Here is a 16,375-nt window from a genome sequence, read left to right as displayed (position 1 = left end):
AGGGGACATGGAGCTCCTGCCTTTCTCTTCTTTCATCATCCTCAGGCAAACCTTGACACCTGGCTTTTGCTTTTTCTTTCCTTCCTTCCTTCTCTCTGTCCCTCCCTCTCCCTCTCTCTTTCTTCCTCCTCCTCTCTCAACAAGTTTCCTCTCCAGCCTCTGCTGGCCTGGAACTCACTCTGTAGACCAGGCTGGTCTCAAACTCAGAGATCCACCTGCCTCTGCCTCCCGAGTGTTAGGATTAAAGGCTTGCCCCAACACCACTACCTGGCTGTTATTGTTTTTGACACAGGGTTTCATTCTGTAACAGGCTGCCCTTGAAATCACTTTAATCCTAAATCAGCCTTCCAAGTGCTGGATTGCAGATCTCTGACCCAGCATTGTTCTCACAGTGCCCTGCTCTGTCCTCAGCGCTTTCCCCAGATCACCTCTCTCTTCTCCTCATCCAGAACCTACAGTAATGAATGCCCTGGCTACCTAAGTCAAGCCCTTGTGTATCGTGTGGCCCTTCTTCCTCCAGGTGCCCCAGCCAGACCGACATCTGTCTCCCGCCCCCACCCGTCCTTTGTAAAGGCCCCAGAGCTTATCTTCTCACTTGCTGCAGGGTCTGTTCAAATGTCATCTTGGCCAGTCCTGACGCCTACCACAGGGCTTCTTCCTGTTGTTTTCACCTGCTCAGCCCTCACAGCCCAGCCACCTCAGCATGGCTTGCTCCTGTTTGAGGTGCAGGCTCCTGAGGCGCGGGAACTTGGTCCTATCCACTGCCACCTCTGGCAGGAAACCAGAGACTGGCAAATGGCAAGCTCTTGAAGGACCAGAGGTGGCTCCTGGCATGTGCTTTGGAAACATAGCTCCCTTGGGCTCTTTGCCCATGTTTCTGATCCTGGGATTTACATATATGTGGATAGAAGCCAGGATGAGAGTATCTGGGTGACTAAGGAAATGGATTGCTGAGTTTCCAAAGCTGTGCCATTGGATGCTGTGCCCACAGGTTCCCGTTCAGCCGCCCGGAGCTGCTGAGGGAGTGGGTGCTCAACATCGGCAGGGCTGACTTCAAGCCCAAGCAGCACACAGTCATCTGCTCTGAACACTTTAGACCCGAGTGCTTCAGCGCCTTCGGGAACCGCAAGAACCTGAAACATAATGCTGTGCCTACAGTGTTCGCTTTTCAGAACCCCACCCAGGTAGGGTGCTGGTCCGCTCTCCAGCCAGTGGGTCTGTGTGTGTGTGAAAGGGGAGCTCCCAGAGGCGCTGCCGTTGGACTGAGGGCGTAGCTCAGTTGGTAGAGTGCTGGAGGAGCATGCAAGAAACCCCCAGGGAACAGGGGTGGGTGGATTGAGTTCAAGGCCAGCCCGGTTCACAAGGTGAGTTCCAAAGCAGTCAGGAGCGCACAGTCAGGACCGCACAGTCAGGACCGCACAGTCAGGACCGCACAGACAAACCCTGTCTTGAAAAACAAACAAACCCCAAGTAATTTAAAGTCCCTTTAAAGTTAATCATGTGTGCTGAAGACTGGGTTGTAGTTTTTTGGCAAAGATACTTGTGTAGCATGCACAAAGCCCTGGGTTTGATCCCTAACACTACATAAATCTGGGCTGTGGGCTGTGGCCATGGCTGCATGCAATCCTGGTACTTCAGAGATGGAGGCAGGAAGATCAAATATTCAATCAACCTTGGGGTCTTAGGCTAGTTTGAGCTCCGGAGACCCTGTCTCAGAACAAGAAAGCCAGGTGTGATGGTGCATGCCTGTAATCTCAGCTCTTAGAAGGCAGAGGCAGGAGGATTGCCAGATTGCAGCTGGCAGCACATAGTGCAACCTAGGCCATGTCCGTAGATCTAGTGCAGTGTGACAGCCAGCTCTTAGTGTGGTGAAGAATCGGCAGGGCCAGAGGCCATGCTCAGGTGCCCAGTTGAACTTGACAGTCCTCGGTGTCCCCACGTTGAATTGGTGAGAACCTGCAGATGGCCACTGTGGTCACTGTCAATAGGTGGCAGGGACTTTGGATCTACTTTGAACCTTTCCGTTGCATGGTGCTGTGGCACAAAATGTCCATTGAGCGTGGTTACCAGGCTTCAGGGTGATGCAAATGATTCAGGTCCTGGGTGCTGTAGGGACCTGTCTGGGTGCCACTGCCCCAGGATTTGGGAACCTATCTAGTGGAAGCGAGTGTGAGCAAAGCTGGATTCAGTCAGTATTGTTAGGTGTGCCCCAATTTAGGCTGAGCAGGGAGACCGCGTGGCCCATCATTAGGTTCCACTGAAGCAAAGCTATGTCTTGAATTGGCATGGGAGAGAGGGGATACCGCCTCAGAGAGGTGAGTGCACCAGGGCTCTCCACACACCCCAGAGTGCTGTGTTGTGGCAGCTTCCTGGTCAGGCAGTGCTCACAGGCTTGAGTCTGGTGAAAGGTAAGGATACTCCCTGGAGACAGCTGGCTTGTGAGCTCAGGGTGCTTTCCTGAGGGAAGCTGTGGCCTCAGGCTTCCTCCTCCTCCTGCCATGAGAGCTCAGCGGATCACAGGCTGGAGACCTGGACTTGGTGAGAGGGAGGGAGAGAGAGGGAGGGGCACAGGGCAGGGCCGTAGCCCCATGCAGGGCTTACTCTGGGATGGACAGTGGCAGCTGTAGGATCTGGTGTCTGCCAGCTCAGCCAGCCTGACTCCGCCTGCTGTTCCCAGGTCTGCCCTGATGTGGGGGCTGGTGGGGACAGCTCAGGGAGGAACATGGACACCACGCTGGAAGAGCTTCAGCCTCCCAGCACGGAAGGGCCCATGCAACAGGTAAGACCCTGGTACAAGGTGGTCTCATGGGGGTATTTTGCTGCAAACAAATGAAGAAACCCAGTGCCCCAGAGGACCCAGCAGAACAGGGCAGCGGGCTAGGTGGCTGAGCTTCAGAGCTTCTCAATAAGTCCACCATGACAGCTCATCAGGATTTCAGAAGGGGGAATGGGCTGGGGCTAAACCCCAAGGGTAACGGGCAGCTGCGGCCCCAGCTTGTGCCTCCTGCTGAGGACACAAGGCTCTTCCTCAGCTCTCGCTGACCTCTGTCCTCAGGTCTTACCAGATCGAGAAGCCATGGAGGCCACGGAGGCCACCGGCCTGCCCGCCAGCCCTCTGGGGTTGACGAGGCCCCTTCCGGGACAGCCATCTGATCACAGCTACGCCCTTTTGGACTTGGATACCCTCAAAAAAAAACTCTTCCTCACACTGAAGGAAAACAAGAGGCTTCGGAAGCGCCTGAAAGCCCAAAGGCTGCTCTTGCGGAGGACATGTGGCCGCCTGAGAGATTACAGAGAGGGACACCGGGGACCACAGGCCCGACGGCCTGCACAGGGAAGCTGAGATTGAGCAGAGCCTGGGACGTGGGGGTGGTGGTGACCCCCTAGCAGGAAGTGTTTAGCCTTGCTGTGGGTGTTCCTCTTGCTGCTGCAGCTGCTGCAGGTGCCTTGAGACGTGCGGGTTGGGATGCTGTGACAGGCAGTTGTCAGGTAGAGAGGCCCAAGTACTGCAGAGAGGCATGGCCCCAGGAGGTCTCGGCTGAGGCTGTCAGCTGTGGGGCAGCAGCAGCAGTGACCAAATGTGAGCTGTCACAACCCTGTCAGAGATACTCCTGGAGGGAGAGCTGGTGACTCTTACGGCCTGTGGGGCCCTTCCTACCTCCCCACAGGAGCCATGGTGATGGCAGATAGGGCCAGGGTCCCGTCAGCCTGTATTTATGAGTGACTCTTTTCTGTGTGGTTTGTGTGAACGTGGAATAAATCCTTTGAAGCCTCCATGCAGGCTGTCACTTGGTTGTGCTTAGAACTCTACCCGATAAAGGACAGACAGGGTGTGGCTACCTTGATTACACAAGTGTTAAAGGGAACATAGGTGGGGTGGGGGTGGCTGCACTGACACAGGCGGCTCAGGGGGTGAGCACTTGCACTTGCTCTTGCAGAGACCCTGGTTCAGTTCCCAGCACTTACATGATTGGCCCATAACCATCCAGAACGCCAGCTCTAGGGGATTCTGTGCTGTGGGGTCCCATGGAAACACACAGTACACACAAGTTCAAATCCCAGCAAACATGGTGGTTCACAACCATCCGTGATGAGATCTGACGCCCTTTTCTGGTGTGTCTGAAGACAGCTACAGTGTATTTACATATAATAATAAATCTTTGGGCCGGAGCAGGAGCGAGCAGAGGTCCTGAGTTCAATTCCCAGCAACCACATGATGGCTCACTACTATCTGTACAGCTACAGTATACTCATATACATAAATCTTTAAAAAAATATTCAAAAAATGTTACTAGAGGCACACCTATAACCCAGGCACTCAGGAGGCCACAGCCGGAGGATCCTGAGTTTTGGGCCAGAATAAACCACATAGCCAGACTGATTCAAATGCAAACAGGTTATCTTAAATCCAATTTCCTCATCGTGAGGTTCTGTACCTCAGGTAGACATTTAGCACAGTTTCAAGTTGCATCCAATGGTTCAAGCTAAGGCGGGACGGGAAGCCACCTGGGGCATGGCAGCTGACTGTCCCTGGGTAACATGCACAGATGGGCAGAAGCGGCCTCAGCTTTCAGGTCAGCTTTATTGTTGGGCAGTGCTGCCAGCCAGCTTCAGACAGAAAGGGGCAGCAGTGCCAAGGGAGCCACAGGGCACTAAGGCAGGGCTCATGCAATGGTGCACACTGCAGTTAGTCTGTGGGGCAACAAAAACATCCTCAAAAAAAAAAAAATATTACAGAAGAATCGATCTGCTTTTAAAAACTGAAGGGCCTTGAGAATGGCAGAGGCAATGCCTGCCTTCAGCAGTTACCGCTGTGACACAACGCCTGCTCAGAGGGTAGAGCTTGCAGTGACATCCAGCAAGTGTGCACCAACCAGAAGGGATCTGGGCGCAGATTCCCTAAAGGGGCCCTCTGAGTCCTGGAAGGCAACAGTGCCACCTGCTGGGCACTCGCTGGAGGGGCAGGTGCCTGGGCTAGCCTTGGATCCATGTTTGGTATTTGGCAGATTCGTGCCTGCCCCCATTCCTTACTAAGGTCCCCTCCTTCCAACACCACACTCTAGAGAAGGGTGTTCTGAAGGCAGGACAGGTGCCTCATGTGGGGTGAAGGGTCCACTGGCAGCAGGGCCTCTTCTCTTAGCAATGTGGGCAGTGTGTCTGGACAGTGCACCTTGGGACCTGGGGTCTGCCCTGTCTGTCCAAGCCAGGGCCTGGAGGAATGATTCGAGAAGCTCTGTAAAAGTGGGAAGAAAAGAGACTAGTTTCCAAACCCGTTGTTCTCAAATAAAAAGCAGTTTTATAAACCCGCAGTCCTCTCCAGTCCATTCAGTAACGTTTCAGAAGAGAGAGGTGGCTTGTGGGAAGTCTACTGAGCAGCACGCGACACGCCTTCCTTCCTTTCTTTGTATCCCACGAGCAACATGGGCTTCAGGAAGAGCAGTCCCATGTGTGAGGGCAGAATGTTCCAAATACCTCCAGAGAGCTGCTGTGCACAGCACTTATGAGGAGGGCCAGGGGTGTGACCTCAAGAGTTGGCTCAGGCCCTGCCCTCCAGGAACATGATCCTCGGGGAAACATGGCTGTGCTGTGGTATGGCTGGAAGGCTCCTCAGTCCTACCCACAGCACCATGAAGCCAGGCTGTCTGCATGTCCCTTCACATAATTGATACAGTGCCACCTTCTGGAGAAATAAACTAACATCTCATGTCTGGGTTTTCCCTGCTTCCAAATTTGTAGCGTCCTAGGAAAAGGTTGTCATAGCCTCTTTTCTCAAGGTTCTCAAGCGGTTTACCCGTCTGCATCGATCCTGTGAGCTGGGAAAAAAAAGAACCAATCAGGCTAGCAAATGGCCAAGAAAGCATCCTCCATCACCTTCTGCAGCCCCTGGCCAGGCTAGGAGCACCTGTCGCTGCCGCCGCCACTCAACTTGTAGCCCTGGCTGGCCTGGAGCTCAGAGATCGCTGGACCCTGCTCCAAGTCCCACCACACTCAACTTTAAGCAACTGCTTCTGTGTTCAGGAGAAAAGGTGTCACTTCCACACGGTCACTCACAGCTATGGCCAGGTGCCATATCGCCCAACCCCCTTTTAAAGTTTTTGTGTATGGTGTTCTGTCTGAACGAACCACATGCATGCTTGGTGCCATGGTCAGAAGAGGGCCTCAGATTCTGAAACTGGAGTTACAGATGGATGTGAGCTACCATGTGGGCGCTGGGAACTAAACCTGTGTTTCCTGCAAAAGCAACATGTGCTCTCAACTGCTGAGCCATGCCTCGCCTTTTTTTTTCTCTTTTGAGCCTTACTATGTAGCCCAGGCTAATTTGGAATCCATACAGCTCAGCTTCTTGGGTACTCAGAGGACCACGCCTGGCCAAGAGTGTGCTCCAACACACCGCATCTTTGGGACCCCAGTAGCTGTCACCTCACACACTCAGATGTCATTGATGAACCTGCCTGCACAGGGAAGGTGGAGAGAGCAAGAGGCAGTCACTCACACTGCTTTGGTATCCTCAGGGCCTCACTGTCAGGCACCAGAACCTGGTGGAGCACGCCTCGGAACTGGTACAACACTCGAAGGCTCTTCTCCTCCCCTACGCATGGGTCATAGAACCCCGGCAGTCCAGCCTGCACACAAACAGAGGGTCAGGTCAGCCCCGAGCCCCACACCACTCCTCTCTATCACCAGCCGGGCACACTTTGGAGCCTGATGAAGGAATGAGAATTTGGAGTTTACTTAGGGAGTGCCAGGCTGGTAGTCCTCAAGCCTCTTTCTCAGTCTAGCCTGAAGCCCGCCAGACACGGCTGCCGAGGACTTCTGAGCCCAGCAGACAGCGGAAGTGCAAACACCAGGAAGACTGCTGGATGTTCTGCTTGCTTGGGAGCAGGTGGCCGAGGTGACCTGGTGCTGTACCTTGGAGGCCTCGGTGAGGATGAGCTTGGAGTCCTTCACCAGGCACTGCAGGGGCACGGTCACGTCAATCACCTTCACCTTCTCGTTCTTCCTGCTCTTGTCATTAACAAATTTCCCGTACCAAGCATTCACAATGATAAGCCCTAGGGACAGAGGAGCAGGGGCTGACACAGGCCATCTTGCCATGTCCCTCTGATGATTTGAAAACTCCACTGCCGGGCCCAGCCCAGCCCAGCCCAGCCAGGAGACGCCTTCTCACCCATTCGGGACTCCTCTGCTTCGATTATTCTACGGACAGATTCCTGCATCAGCCGAACCTAGGAGAGAAGATGTTGGGAACCCTGAGCTTGCTTTGGTCAGCTTGTGTCCATGTCAGGACATCCAGTCAAGAACTGAAGGGATGGGCAGACGCGGTGCGCTCAGCGCGCCCTTCAGAGGTTTGAAGCCCTGAGACTTATTTGAGATAGTGATGGGGAATCACCTAACTGGGCACGACCCCACGTGATGACACTAGTGGAAGGGACAGTAACTTTTCCTCCTCTTCAGTGATTTTGCACATGCAGGAAATTACTGAAAACATGGTCAGTATTTAAGAATAAAAAGATAGCTGGGCAGTAGTGGCGTATGCCTTTAATCCCAGCACAGAGACAGAGGCCAGCCTGGTCTACAGAGTGAGTTCCAGGACAGCCAGGGCTACACAGAGAAACCCTGTCTCAAAAAAACCCAAAAACCAAAAACAAACAAAAAAAAACCAACCAACCAAAGAATAAGCAGATACATAGTGGGGCTGGAGAGATGGCTCAGTGGTTAAGAGCACTGACTGCTCTTCCTGAGGTCCTGAGTTCAGATCCCAGTAACCACATGGTAGCTCACAACCACCAGTAATGAGATCTGACGCCCTCTTCTGGTGTGTCTGAGGACAGCTACAGTGTACGTATTTATAATGGTGAGTGGATCTTTGGGCCAGAGTGAGCAGAGACTGAGTGAGCAGGGCCTAACACAACAAGCAGGGTTAACCAGAGAGACCAGAGGTCCTAAAAGTCAATTCCCAACAACCAGATGAAGGCTCACAACTATCTGTACAGTTACAGTGTGTACTCATATACATAATAAAATAAAATAAATCTTCAAAAAGAAAAAAAGAGATATATAGTGATGAACTCAAGGGTAACCTGGGCTACATAGTAAGTATGGTGTCATCTAGAACACACTATGAGATCCTGCCTCAAATAGACTTCACCTGAGCAGCTGGACCTCCTACTTTTCTTTTCTTTTCTTTTTTTTTTCGGGGCAAGGTATTTCTATGTAGCCCTGGAACTCACTCTATAGACCTGACTGGCTGAGAACTCTGAAATCTGCCTGCCTCTGCCGCCTAAGGGCTGGGAATAAAGGCGTGCGCCACCACTGCCTGGCTCCTCGTACTTTTCTTGAAAAGGACCTATGTTCTTTGTGGAGCAGTTGAGCTGGGCATGTTTGCCTAGGGACATGCGTGGGCTCAAGTGGTCTCTCACCTGTGTCACAAGGACCCCATGGTACCCAGCTGTTAAGCCATGACCTTGCTCCTTTGCTCTCATAGCAGGTAGCACATAGGAGGGGAAGCCGGGCAGTGTGCGCCACGCTGCAGAGCCGTGTGGGGACTCAGGGCAGACTGCAGTCTCCAGAGCACACCCCTCAGACACAGAAGCTCAGGAGGTTGCCGGGAAAGTAAAGCCCTGAGCTCTGTCTGGGCCACAGCCCCGCTTCAGTAGGATGGACACGAAGGCCCCGCATATCGGCAGTGGGGTTTGCCCTGCGCCCCGCATATCGGCAGTGGGACTCACGGCGGCCCCTGTGCCCCGCATATCGGCAGTGGGACTCACAGCGGCCTCTGCCTCTTGCTTCTTCTGCAGGATGTCGCTGGCTCTGCTCTCTCTCTGCTTTTCCAGTTCCCTGTCAGAGAAGCAACCACAAGTTACCCTACAGTGAGCACACAGAGCCCAGAGTGCAGTCTGTGATCATGACTACATTTCTACTTCTGGAACTCAAAAGACTATGCCTTTTCCTTTAGCTTGAGATCACCTTCCCAGCCCACCTCTTGGTGGAGCGTCCTTAACTGCTGTCTCCTCAGGAGACAGTTCCGGCAAGCAAGGGTGATTCCGACTATTTTGGACACACATAAATATGTTCCCACAGCAAAATACAAGGGCTCAGGGTCAGCCCACACAAGCATGTCAGAGACCTTATGGAGCACATTCATTGCTCCGGGTCCCGACACTGTAGTCCCTACAAGAAACTGCAAAGCCAGCTGTTCCGTGCAGCACAGAACTGACCCATCCCAGTTCAAGCTCAGTGACAGGGTGACATGTCTAGGAGTAAAGAGAGGTCTATAGCATTTCTGCTGGTCCTGTTTAGAGCCTCGAGTTTACAAAACAGATCTAGTCACTTTGAAAGTAGGACTGGCCGGCCAGGGAGGGAGCAGAGCTCTCCGAGGCTGCTGCGGCTGGCTGACTAGTCCTGCCAGGCCCCAGGCGCCGTGCTAAGCACTCCCTGGGCATTGACTAGGACATCTTTCCCGTTGTCTCTCCAGTTTAGAGGAGATGGAGGCGTGGCATCTCTGAGTAAAACTCACTTCTCTTTCTGAGCCCTGAGGTACGGTCTGATGATCAGCCGGTGCACGGCCAAGTAGACGACCAGCGGCCCCACGGTGGCGTAGAACACAGCGCTGGGGAGCAGCTGATCCGTCAGGTGGATGGGGAAGAAGTAGGTCTGACTGGCCCTGTTCAGCCTGCAAGGACACAAGAGCAAACCCCACAGGATGGTCAGGTCTTCCAGGGAGGAGGTGTGCTTTCTCCACTGGAAGGTACCTCTCTCAGCTGGGCTACGGCTGAGGCTGGGTATGTATGATAACTGGAGTCCAAGGCCTCAGGGAGAAGAGAAGAGCAGTCCCAGAGACAGCCTGTGTCAGAACGTAGGGTGCTCTAAACAAGGAGTTCAGAAGGCACCAGATTAAATGGTAAGATGGACTAGAATATAAGGGGACTTCAGAGTTGTAAAATGTTTTTATTAGAAGGGACTCAAGCTTCGCACAGGAATGCGCACCGTTATGCCCAGTGATGGGGATGCAGAGGCCCTTGGATCTCTGTGAATTTGAGGTTGGCATGGTTTATCTAATGAGATGGAAAGGACATGTTACTAACAGGATGACACAGGCAAGTGAGAGGAACAGACCAATGCTAAGAAATCTCATACTTACACACTTCTTGAAACACAGTCAACAAAACAGCAAAGTTAACAGGTGATATAGAAAAGCTATTTCTTAAAAAAAAAAAAATTGCATTCGTTTAGACTTGGGTCCTACCTCCAAGGATCCTATTATGCACACAATACTTGAAAATCTGAGCTCTCACATACTTAGGTCAAGGGCGAGGGACATCCAACCTGCATGTTTATGGTAGAGGCAGTTTGGCAGTTAAGACGGGTGTGGAGGCCTTCTCCCAAGTCCAATTCCCAAGCAAGCAGAGCTAGAGGCCTGGAGCTGCCTGGCCCCATGGGATCTGGCTTCTCTGGCCTCCAAGAAGCCTTGCACTCATGTGTATAGAGCCGTACTCATACACATAACTAAAAACAAGAAATCTTTAAAAAAATTCAGTTTGGGCAGTTTAATATTATCACAGGAAACACAGGGCAACAGCCTCTCCCTGGGAATTTGCAGAGGTACTCAGACCAAGCCCAGCTCTGAATACAGTGCCTGAGCTGTGTCCATGGCTCGCCAGAGCTTTCAATTCAGACGAAGAGGGCTAGGGCACACATAACATGATCACTGGGACCCAGGAACCCCAGCTCAGAGATATAAAATGGTGTGTTTCTGCAAAAACTGACGCATCTTCACCAGTAAATATATTTAAAAAATGATTTATGTGATGAGTGTTTTGCCTGCATTATGTCTGCACCATGTGCATGCAGTACCTGTAGAGGCCAGAAGAGGGCAGCTTGGTTCATTGGAACTTCAATCATAGAATTTAGTACTCAAAACTTTTTTTTTTTTTAAAGATTTATTTATTTCATGTGAGTACACTGTCGCTGCCTTCAGACACCCCAGAAAGGGACATTAGATCCCATTACAGAAGAGCCACCATGTGGTTGCTAGGAATTGAACTCAGGACCTCTGGAAGAGCAGTCAGTACTCTTAACCGCTGAGCCATCTCTCCAGTCCCCAAAACTTTTTTTCTTGGTGGACACCTGTGTATGGAGGTCAGGGATAGCCTCAGGTATCATTCCTAAAGCCTTGCTTCCCTTTGTCTTTTCCTTAGACGAGATCTTTCACTGGCCTGGAGGAGGGCTACCAGGTTAGGCTGGCTGGCTAGCAAGTCCCAGGCATTGCTGTGTCTTCTGCAGCAGCACTAGGACTGCAGCATATGCTGTCACACTGGACTGTAGGATTGCAGCATATGCTGTCACACTGGACTGTAGGATTGCAGCATATGCTGTCACACTGGACTGTTCACATGGGTTCTGGGGATCAAACCAGGTTCTCTCTGCAAGCACGTCACTGACAGTCATCTTTCAGGTTTCTGATGCTAGGACTGCAGGCATGTCTAGTCTAGGTGCTGTGTGAACGGCTGCATGCTTGCTGCACTGTCTGAGTCTGATGCTAGGACTGCAGGCATGTCTAGTCTAGGTGCTGTGTGAATGGCCGCATGCTTGCTGCACTGTCTCAGTCTATTATTCCTGCTCCCAGCTGGCTTAAGTCCATGCATGGGATTATCCATGGGTACGAGGGGACACTGTGTAGGAGCTAGACATTAGGAAGCAGACCAATATGGGGCTCTTGAGGTGAGACGGCTGGGAACACAGCACAGCCATCCCTTGGGATTCACAGGGCATGCGTGGGTTCTGGGGCTCCATCTAGATCCCAAAACTGTAGATGATGGTACTAAAACCACGGGCCACATGGGAAGAGCCCACACAGACAAGGACTGAGCCCCCCAGAGGTGCTTACTTGGGAGATAGGAAGAGAAAGGCAAAAAGAAATCAGAGCTACAGCCTGGTACCCAAGAGTCCGGGCACAGAGCAGTCTAAGACAGGTGGGAGGCAGAGCTGCCGACACCAAGGCAGAAGAACATGGAGAACGGCTCTCTGCATGCAAAGGAAGGTCAAAGTCTCCCTCCAGAGAAAGATGGGGAAGAGGCCCAACTACTACAACAGACAAATGAGCAAACTGGGAAGCTACAAGGGTACTTGTCTGAAATCTCAGTACTGAGGTAGGGGAAACAGGAGGATCCCAAGTTTGAATTCCAGGCTAGCCTTGGCTATGTAAGACTGTATCTCAAACAAAACATCCAAACTGTAGGCAAACTCACATGGCATGACTCACGAACTGAGCAGCATGGAGAAAGGGGGTATGCTGACATGCTCTCAGACAAGGTGCCTGACGCTACAGATGCCTAGGGTGGCACTGGGCAGGCTTGGTGAGGTGAGGATCACCAGGAAAGGTGGGTACGAGGCCTCCACTAACTCGCTGTTGTGTCTCTGCTCCTGTGACCCTTGCTCATGCAGCTGAGACAGACCCAATAGCACACTCAAGAATTAAATCCCATGCCCTGGTTAGCAAGGGTCAGGCTCAACTTACTTGACTTTGAGAGACACACCCTGAGGGACGCCAATGCTCACAGCCGCACCCAAGACGCTGTGTCGGGAGATCTTCCTCTCAGCTCCATACTCCACTATTGTCCCAAAGAAGCCTGCCCTGTGGGGGCAAAAACATGGCTCTTGGCATAGCTCCCTCCTGCTCAGCAGCCGCTCATGTGAGCTGCCTGGAAACAGAGCTGAGTCCCTATCCCTCCCTCTCCTAACCCACATCATGCATGGGAGCAGCTATCAGAAGCTCTTGTGGGTAATGGCAGACCTGGGAGACTCTGGAGGGTCTCTAGCAGTAGGGCCTCTCACGGCTAGCTATAGAGCAGCAAATCCCACCCAGCAAGAGGCAATCAGGGCTTCACGTGCGAGAATGACACGCAGGTATTGATCACAGCTCTTCCCTGCAAGCCCTCCACAGAGCTGGCTCACTGTGCCAGCACGGCCGAGACTTACTTGAGGGACCCTTTCACTCGTGTCTGGTCATCGTCCTGGAACTTGTGCTGATAACTGATGAGCGCAAAGGAGTGAGGGATCCCCAGCTGAGGAGAGGAGTAAAGCATGGTGAGACCTCACCATGGTGGAAGATGATGCCTAGCTGTCTACCCTGTCGGGCATCTGCGGGCAAAGCTACTCAGCCACTAGCTGTGTAGTGACATTCTGAGAGATAGTAGAGATCTGCCATTGTATGATTCTCACACAAACTAAGGAACTGGAGACACACTGGGTGACATGGTCTTACCCTGAAACCCACCACAGGCAGGAAAAAGCACGCAACTATAAATGCCTGAGGTTTCTAGTCAGAGCACAGTATGTTAGCCTCTCGTGAAAAACCTCTGGCAACATCAAGCCAGTGCAGCTTGGAGGAACTGAGGGACATTCGCTCTCAGGGACTCGCTTCCCACCAGCTTCTCACCATTCCCTGCCCCTGCCCCAGTACTCAAGAGCACCAATCTGATGTGACGAAACTTTACTTGAAAACATCAACAGTAGACGCTGGTCACTGCTAAGTGTGCCAGAGCTGCCCCAGGGCTTAGCATGAAGAGTCCCCCTCTCCACACAAGATGCCAGCTCTTCTACTCACTCACCTGCAAGGCCACAGTGAAGTGGCAGGTCTTAGTGTCCCGGACGATGCTAGTGTTCATGGCTGACTGGATACCCCAACGCCACTGCAGGTAGCCCACAGTGTTTTTGTCCAGGTTCCGAGCTAGGACAGTGGTAAGGCCAGGCCGGATTCCACGGGATGAAAACTGCAGAGCACAGTTTGTCGTCACAAAGCTGGGGGATACAGACAGAAAGGGTCCAGTTGTCACGGGCTTTTAGTTTTTCTATTGGGCCCTCTCGTCAGGCTGAACAATTCTCTAAGCCAGGAGAGCAGCAGTGCAAGGCACAGGCGGCAGAAGTCTTCTAGGATCCCACCTGGGGACCCTCACCCCCCCTCCAATCACTCTGTTAGAGCCCCTAAATGTGCGCTGAGCTATGAGCGGGCAGGCCTGGGGCTTAAGACAGTGACCCTGGAACTGCTGGACTGGAGCATGGACAGCCTCCATGTGACATCGACATGAACACAGAGGAGAGCCACCCTCCTCAGCCACACGCCAGACAAAGTCACAAGTCCTGGGTGGAACTCTGTGTGTGTGTGTGTATGTGTGTGTGTGAATGTTTTGTCTATACTCACCTGTGTATGCCACATACGTTCCTGTTAAGTCTTCTGGAACTGTGGTTGCAGAAGACAATGAGCTGCTATGTAGGTGTGAGGACTCAAACTCAGGTCCCCCTCAAGAGCAGCCAGTGCTGCTAACTGCTGAGCCATTTCTCTAGACACGATCAATTTTTAAAACTTGCCCAAGGGATCCTGACATTCATCCCAGCTATAAACCAGTTATCCGAGGTAACAGGAAGGAACCTGAAGTTGGCAGCAGATGAGCAGCAGCCCCACCTTCTGGTTCAAGAAGGTATTTCAACAGTGTGGAATGAGGGAGCCCGACACAGCCCGGCCAGCATTCACTGCAGAGCCTAGTTACTCCTCTCTGGAGATAACACTGTGCCATGAAGATGACCATACACTAACTTTTTAAAAAAGATTTATTTACTTATTACATGTAACTACACTGTAGCTGTCTTCAGACACAACAGAAGAGGGCATCAGACCCCATTACAGATGGTTGTGAGCCACCATGTGGGTGCTGGGATTTGAACTCAGGACCTCTGGAAGAGCAGTCAGTGCTCTTATCCACTGAGCCATCTCTCCGACACTAACTTTAATCATTGTTACTTTATATTCCCTTCCAGAAGCTTCCCTCAGCTAACAGGGTATGAGCCAATGTCTTAGCCCAGTGTCTGCCATCATCTGAAATTCAGCCGTGTTGCTTCAGCCGACATGAGCTAGGGGATCGGGCAGAGAGACTGAAACAGCCAGAGCCCAAGAGAAGCTTAGAGGAGCAGAGACACAGGAGTGCGACCCCAGGCTTACCACAGATCTAGGGTTTGACCCTGTCCAAAGAGAGGGAAATAATCCGGTGGGTAGCTAAGCAAGTCAGACACTGGAAAGAGGAGAGCACTCCACAAGGCTGTCTGCTCTGGCGACAGGGTCTCACTCGATCCACAGGTTGGCTTTGGACTCCTGCTCCCCCAGCGCCTGCCTCTCAAATGATGGGATTACAGGCACTTACAGCCATGGGTCCACACCAGTCTCAAATTTGTAATGCTCCTGCAGCAACCTCCACAGCAGTGGGTATTATGTGCATACACCACTGAACCTGACCTCACCCAGCAACAGTTTGTTCTGACAGTCTGCTGTGTCCCATGGCCTCAAACTCTTCATGAATAGCCGAGGATAACCCTCAGCTTCCGACCTTTCTCCTGTTTCCGCATTACTACATGCTTGGCTCGACTCAGCAACTTTTAGGACTGAGTTTGGAAGTGGCCATGGAGTAGAGAGTCCTGGAGGGAGACGTGGCTGATCTAGATGTTCTACCTCAGTGAGCACAGATTATCCCTGACTGGCCTGGAACTTGGTATGTAGACCAGGCTGGCCTTAAACTCAAAGAGATCCACCTGTGTGTGCTTCTGAAGCGCTGGGGTCACAGGTGTGTGCCCCCAGCCCTGGCTTCTGCTCCTGATTGCAACTGTGGTCAGGTTAGTTCCCTCGAGCTTCTGCTGCTGTGACTTCCCACTGTCATGGACGGTCACCTGGAGCTGTGAGCTGCACTAAACCCCTCCCTCAGCTGCTCTCGGTAGGGTGTCTGTTACAGCAGCTGGGAAGGAAAGGGGGACAGAAGCCTGGATGGAGGGTGTGTATCTCTATCAGCCGCAGAGGCCATGACACACCCCCCACATAAAACCCTGATTCACGGTCCTCACAGGATTAGAAGTGGTCCCACGTTGGGAAACTTCTCAGCACAGAAGGAAGTCTGTTGGGCCTGGGCTATGCTCTCCAATACAGACCTCTCCAGCAGCAGGCTGCCCATGGCACTTGTCCAACTGTGCTCACCCACAAGTAACTTCAAATGTTCATGATCACAAGGATTCACAGGCTCTAACATCCTAAGTTAACATAGCACCAAAGAGGAGTTGTCTTGCATATTTACCATCTTGGTGTGAGATTACGGAACAGCTTGAGACCAAATAAAGGCCCCTGGAGGTCTCCAGCTCCAAACTCCAACTGTTTGGAAAAAATAAACAGAGAAAGTATTCATTGCTGTTGTTCCTCCTATAGCAGAAGCCCAGGGCCAGGCAGACCCTAATGTTTCAGCCTCTCTCTGCCCCAGATCCATAGGGAGCCCTGACTGTAGACAAAAACTCTTCCAAAGAAAGGTCGATCCTGCATTCTGACCTCCCTTGGCTCAGGTCG

The 16,375-nt window shown here is 52.2% G+C and overlaps 2 protein-coding genes across 2 annotated transcripts in view; one reads left to right on the top strand and one right to left on the bottom strand.

Moving 5' to 3' along the window:
• Thap3 (THAP domain containing 3) overlaps window positions 1-3,776 on the top strand; it is a 6,252-nt gene extending 2,476 nt beyond the window's left edge. The window contains exons 2-4 of the mRNA XM_031379594.1: window positions 992-1,184; window positions 2,678-2,779; window positions 3,056-3,776. Of these exons, the coding sequence (XP_031235454.1) occupies window positions 992-1,184; window positions 2,678-2,779; window positions 3,056-3,343 (583 nt within the window). The 3' untranslated portion in view covers window positions 3,344-3,776. The remainder of the gene's footprint in view (window positions 1-991; window positions 1,185-2,677; window positions 2,780-3,055) is intronic.
• Window positions 3,777-4,565: 789 nt separating this feature from the next.
• Window positions 4,566-16,375, bottom strand: part of Dnajc11 (DnaJ heat shock protein family (Hsp40) member C11) — a 48,970-nt gene continuing 37,160 nt past the window's right edge. Inside the window, exons 7-16 of the mRNA XM_031379593.1 lie at window positions 16,113-16,186; window positions 13,611-13,800; window positions 12,979-13,064; window positions 12,518-12,634; window positions 9,518-9,673; window positions 8,769-8,838; window positions 7,169-7,226; window positions 6,910-7,052; window positions 6,494-6,623; window positions 4,566-5,813 (exon numbers count right to left, since the gene is read on the bottom strand). Of these exons, the coding sequence (XP_031235453.1) occupies window positions 5,788-5,813; window positions 6,494-6,623; window positions 6,910-7,052; window positions 7,169-7,226; window positions 8,769-8,838; window positions 9,518-9,673; window positions 12,518-12,634; window positions 12,979-13,064; window positions 13,611-13,800; window positions 16,113-16,186 (1,050 nt within the window). The 3' untranslated portion in view covers window positions 4,566-5,787. The remainder of the gene's footprint in view (window positions 5,814-6,493; window positions 6,624-6,909; window positions 7,053-7,168; window positions 7,227-8,768; window positions 8,839-9,517; window positions 9,674-12,517; window positions 12,635-12,978; window positions 13,065-13,610; window positions 13,801-16,112; window positions 16,187-16,375) is intronic.

The sequence above is a fragment of the Mastomys coucha genome, unplaced genomic scaffold, assembly GCF_008632895.1.
Source record: "Mastomys coucha isolate ucsf_1 unplaced genomic scaffold, UCSF_Mcou_1 pScaffold18, whole genome shotgun sequence".
Classification (NCBI taxonomy): Eukaryota; Metazoa; Chordata; class Mammalia; order Rodentia; family Muridae; genus Mastomys; species Mastomys coucha.
This window is presented reverse-complemented; position numbering and strand designations above follow the sequence as displayed.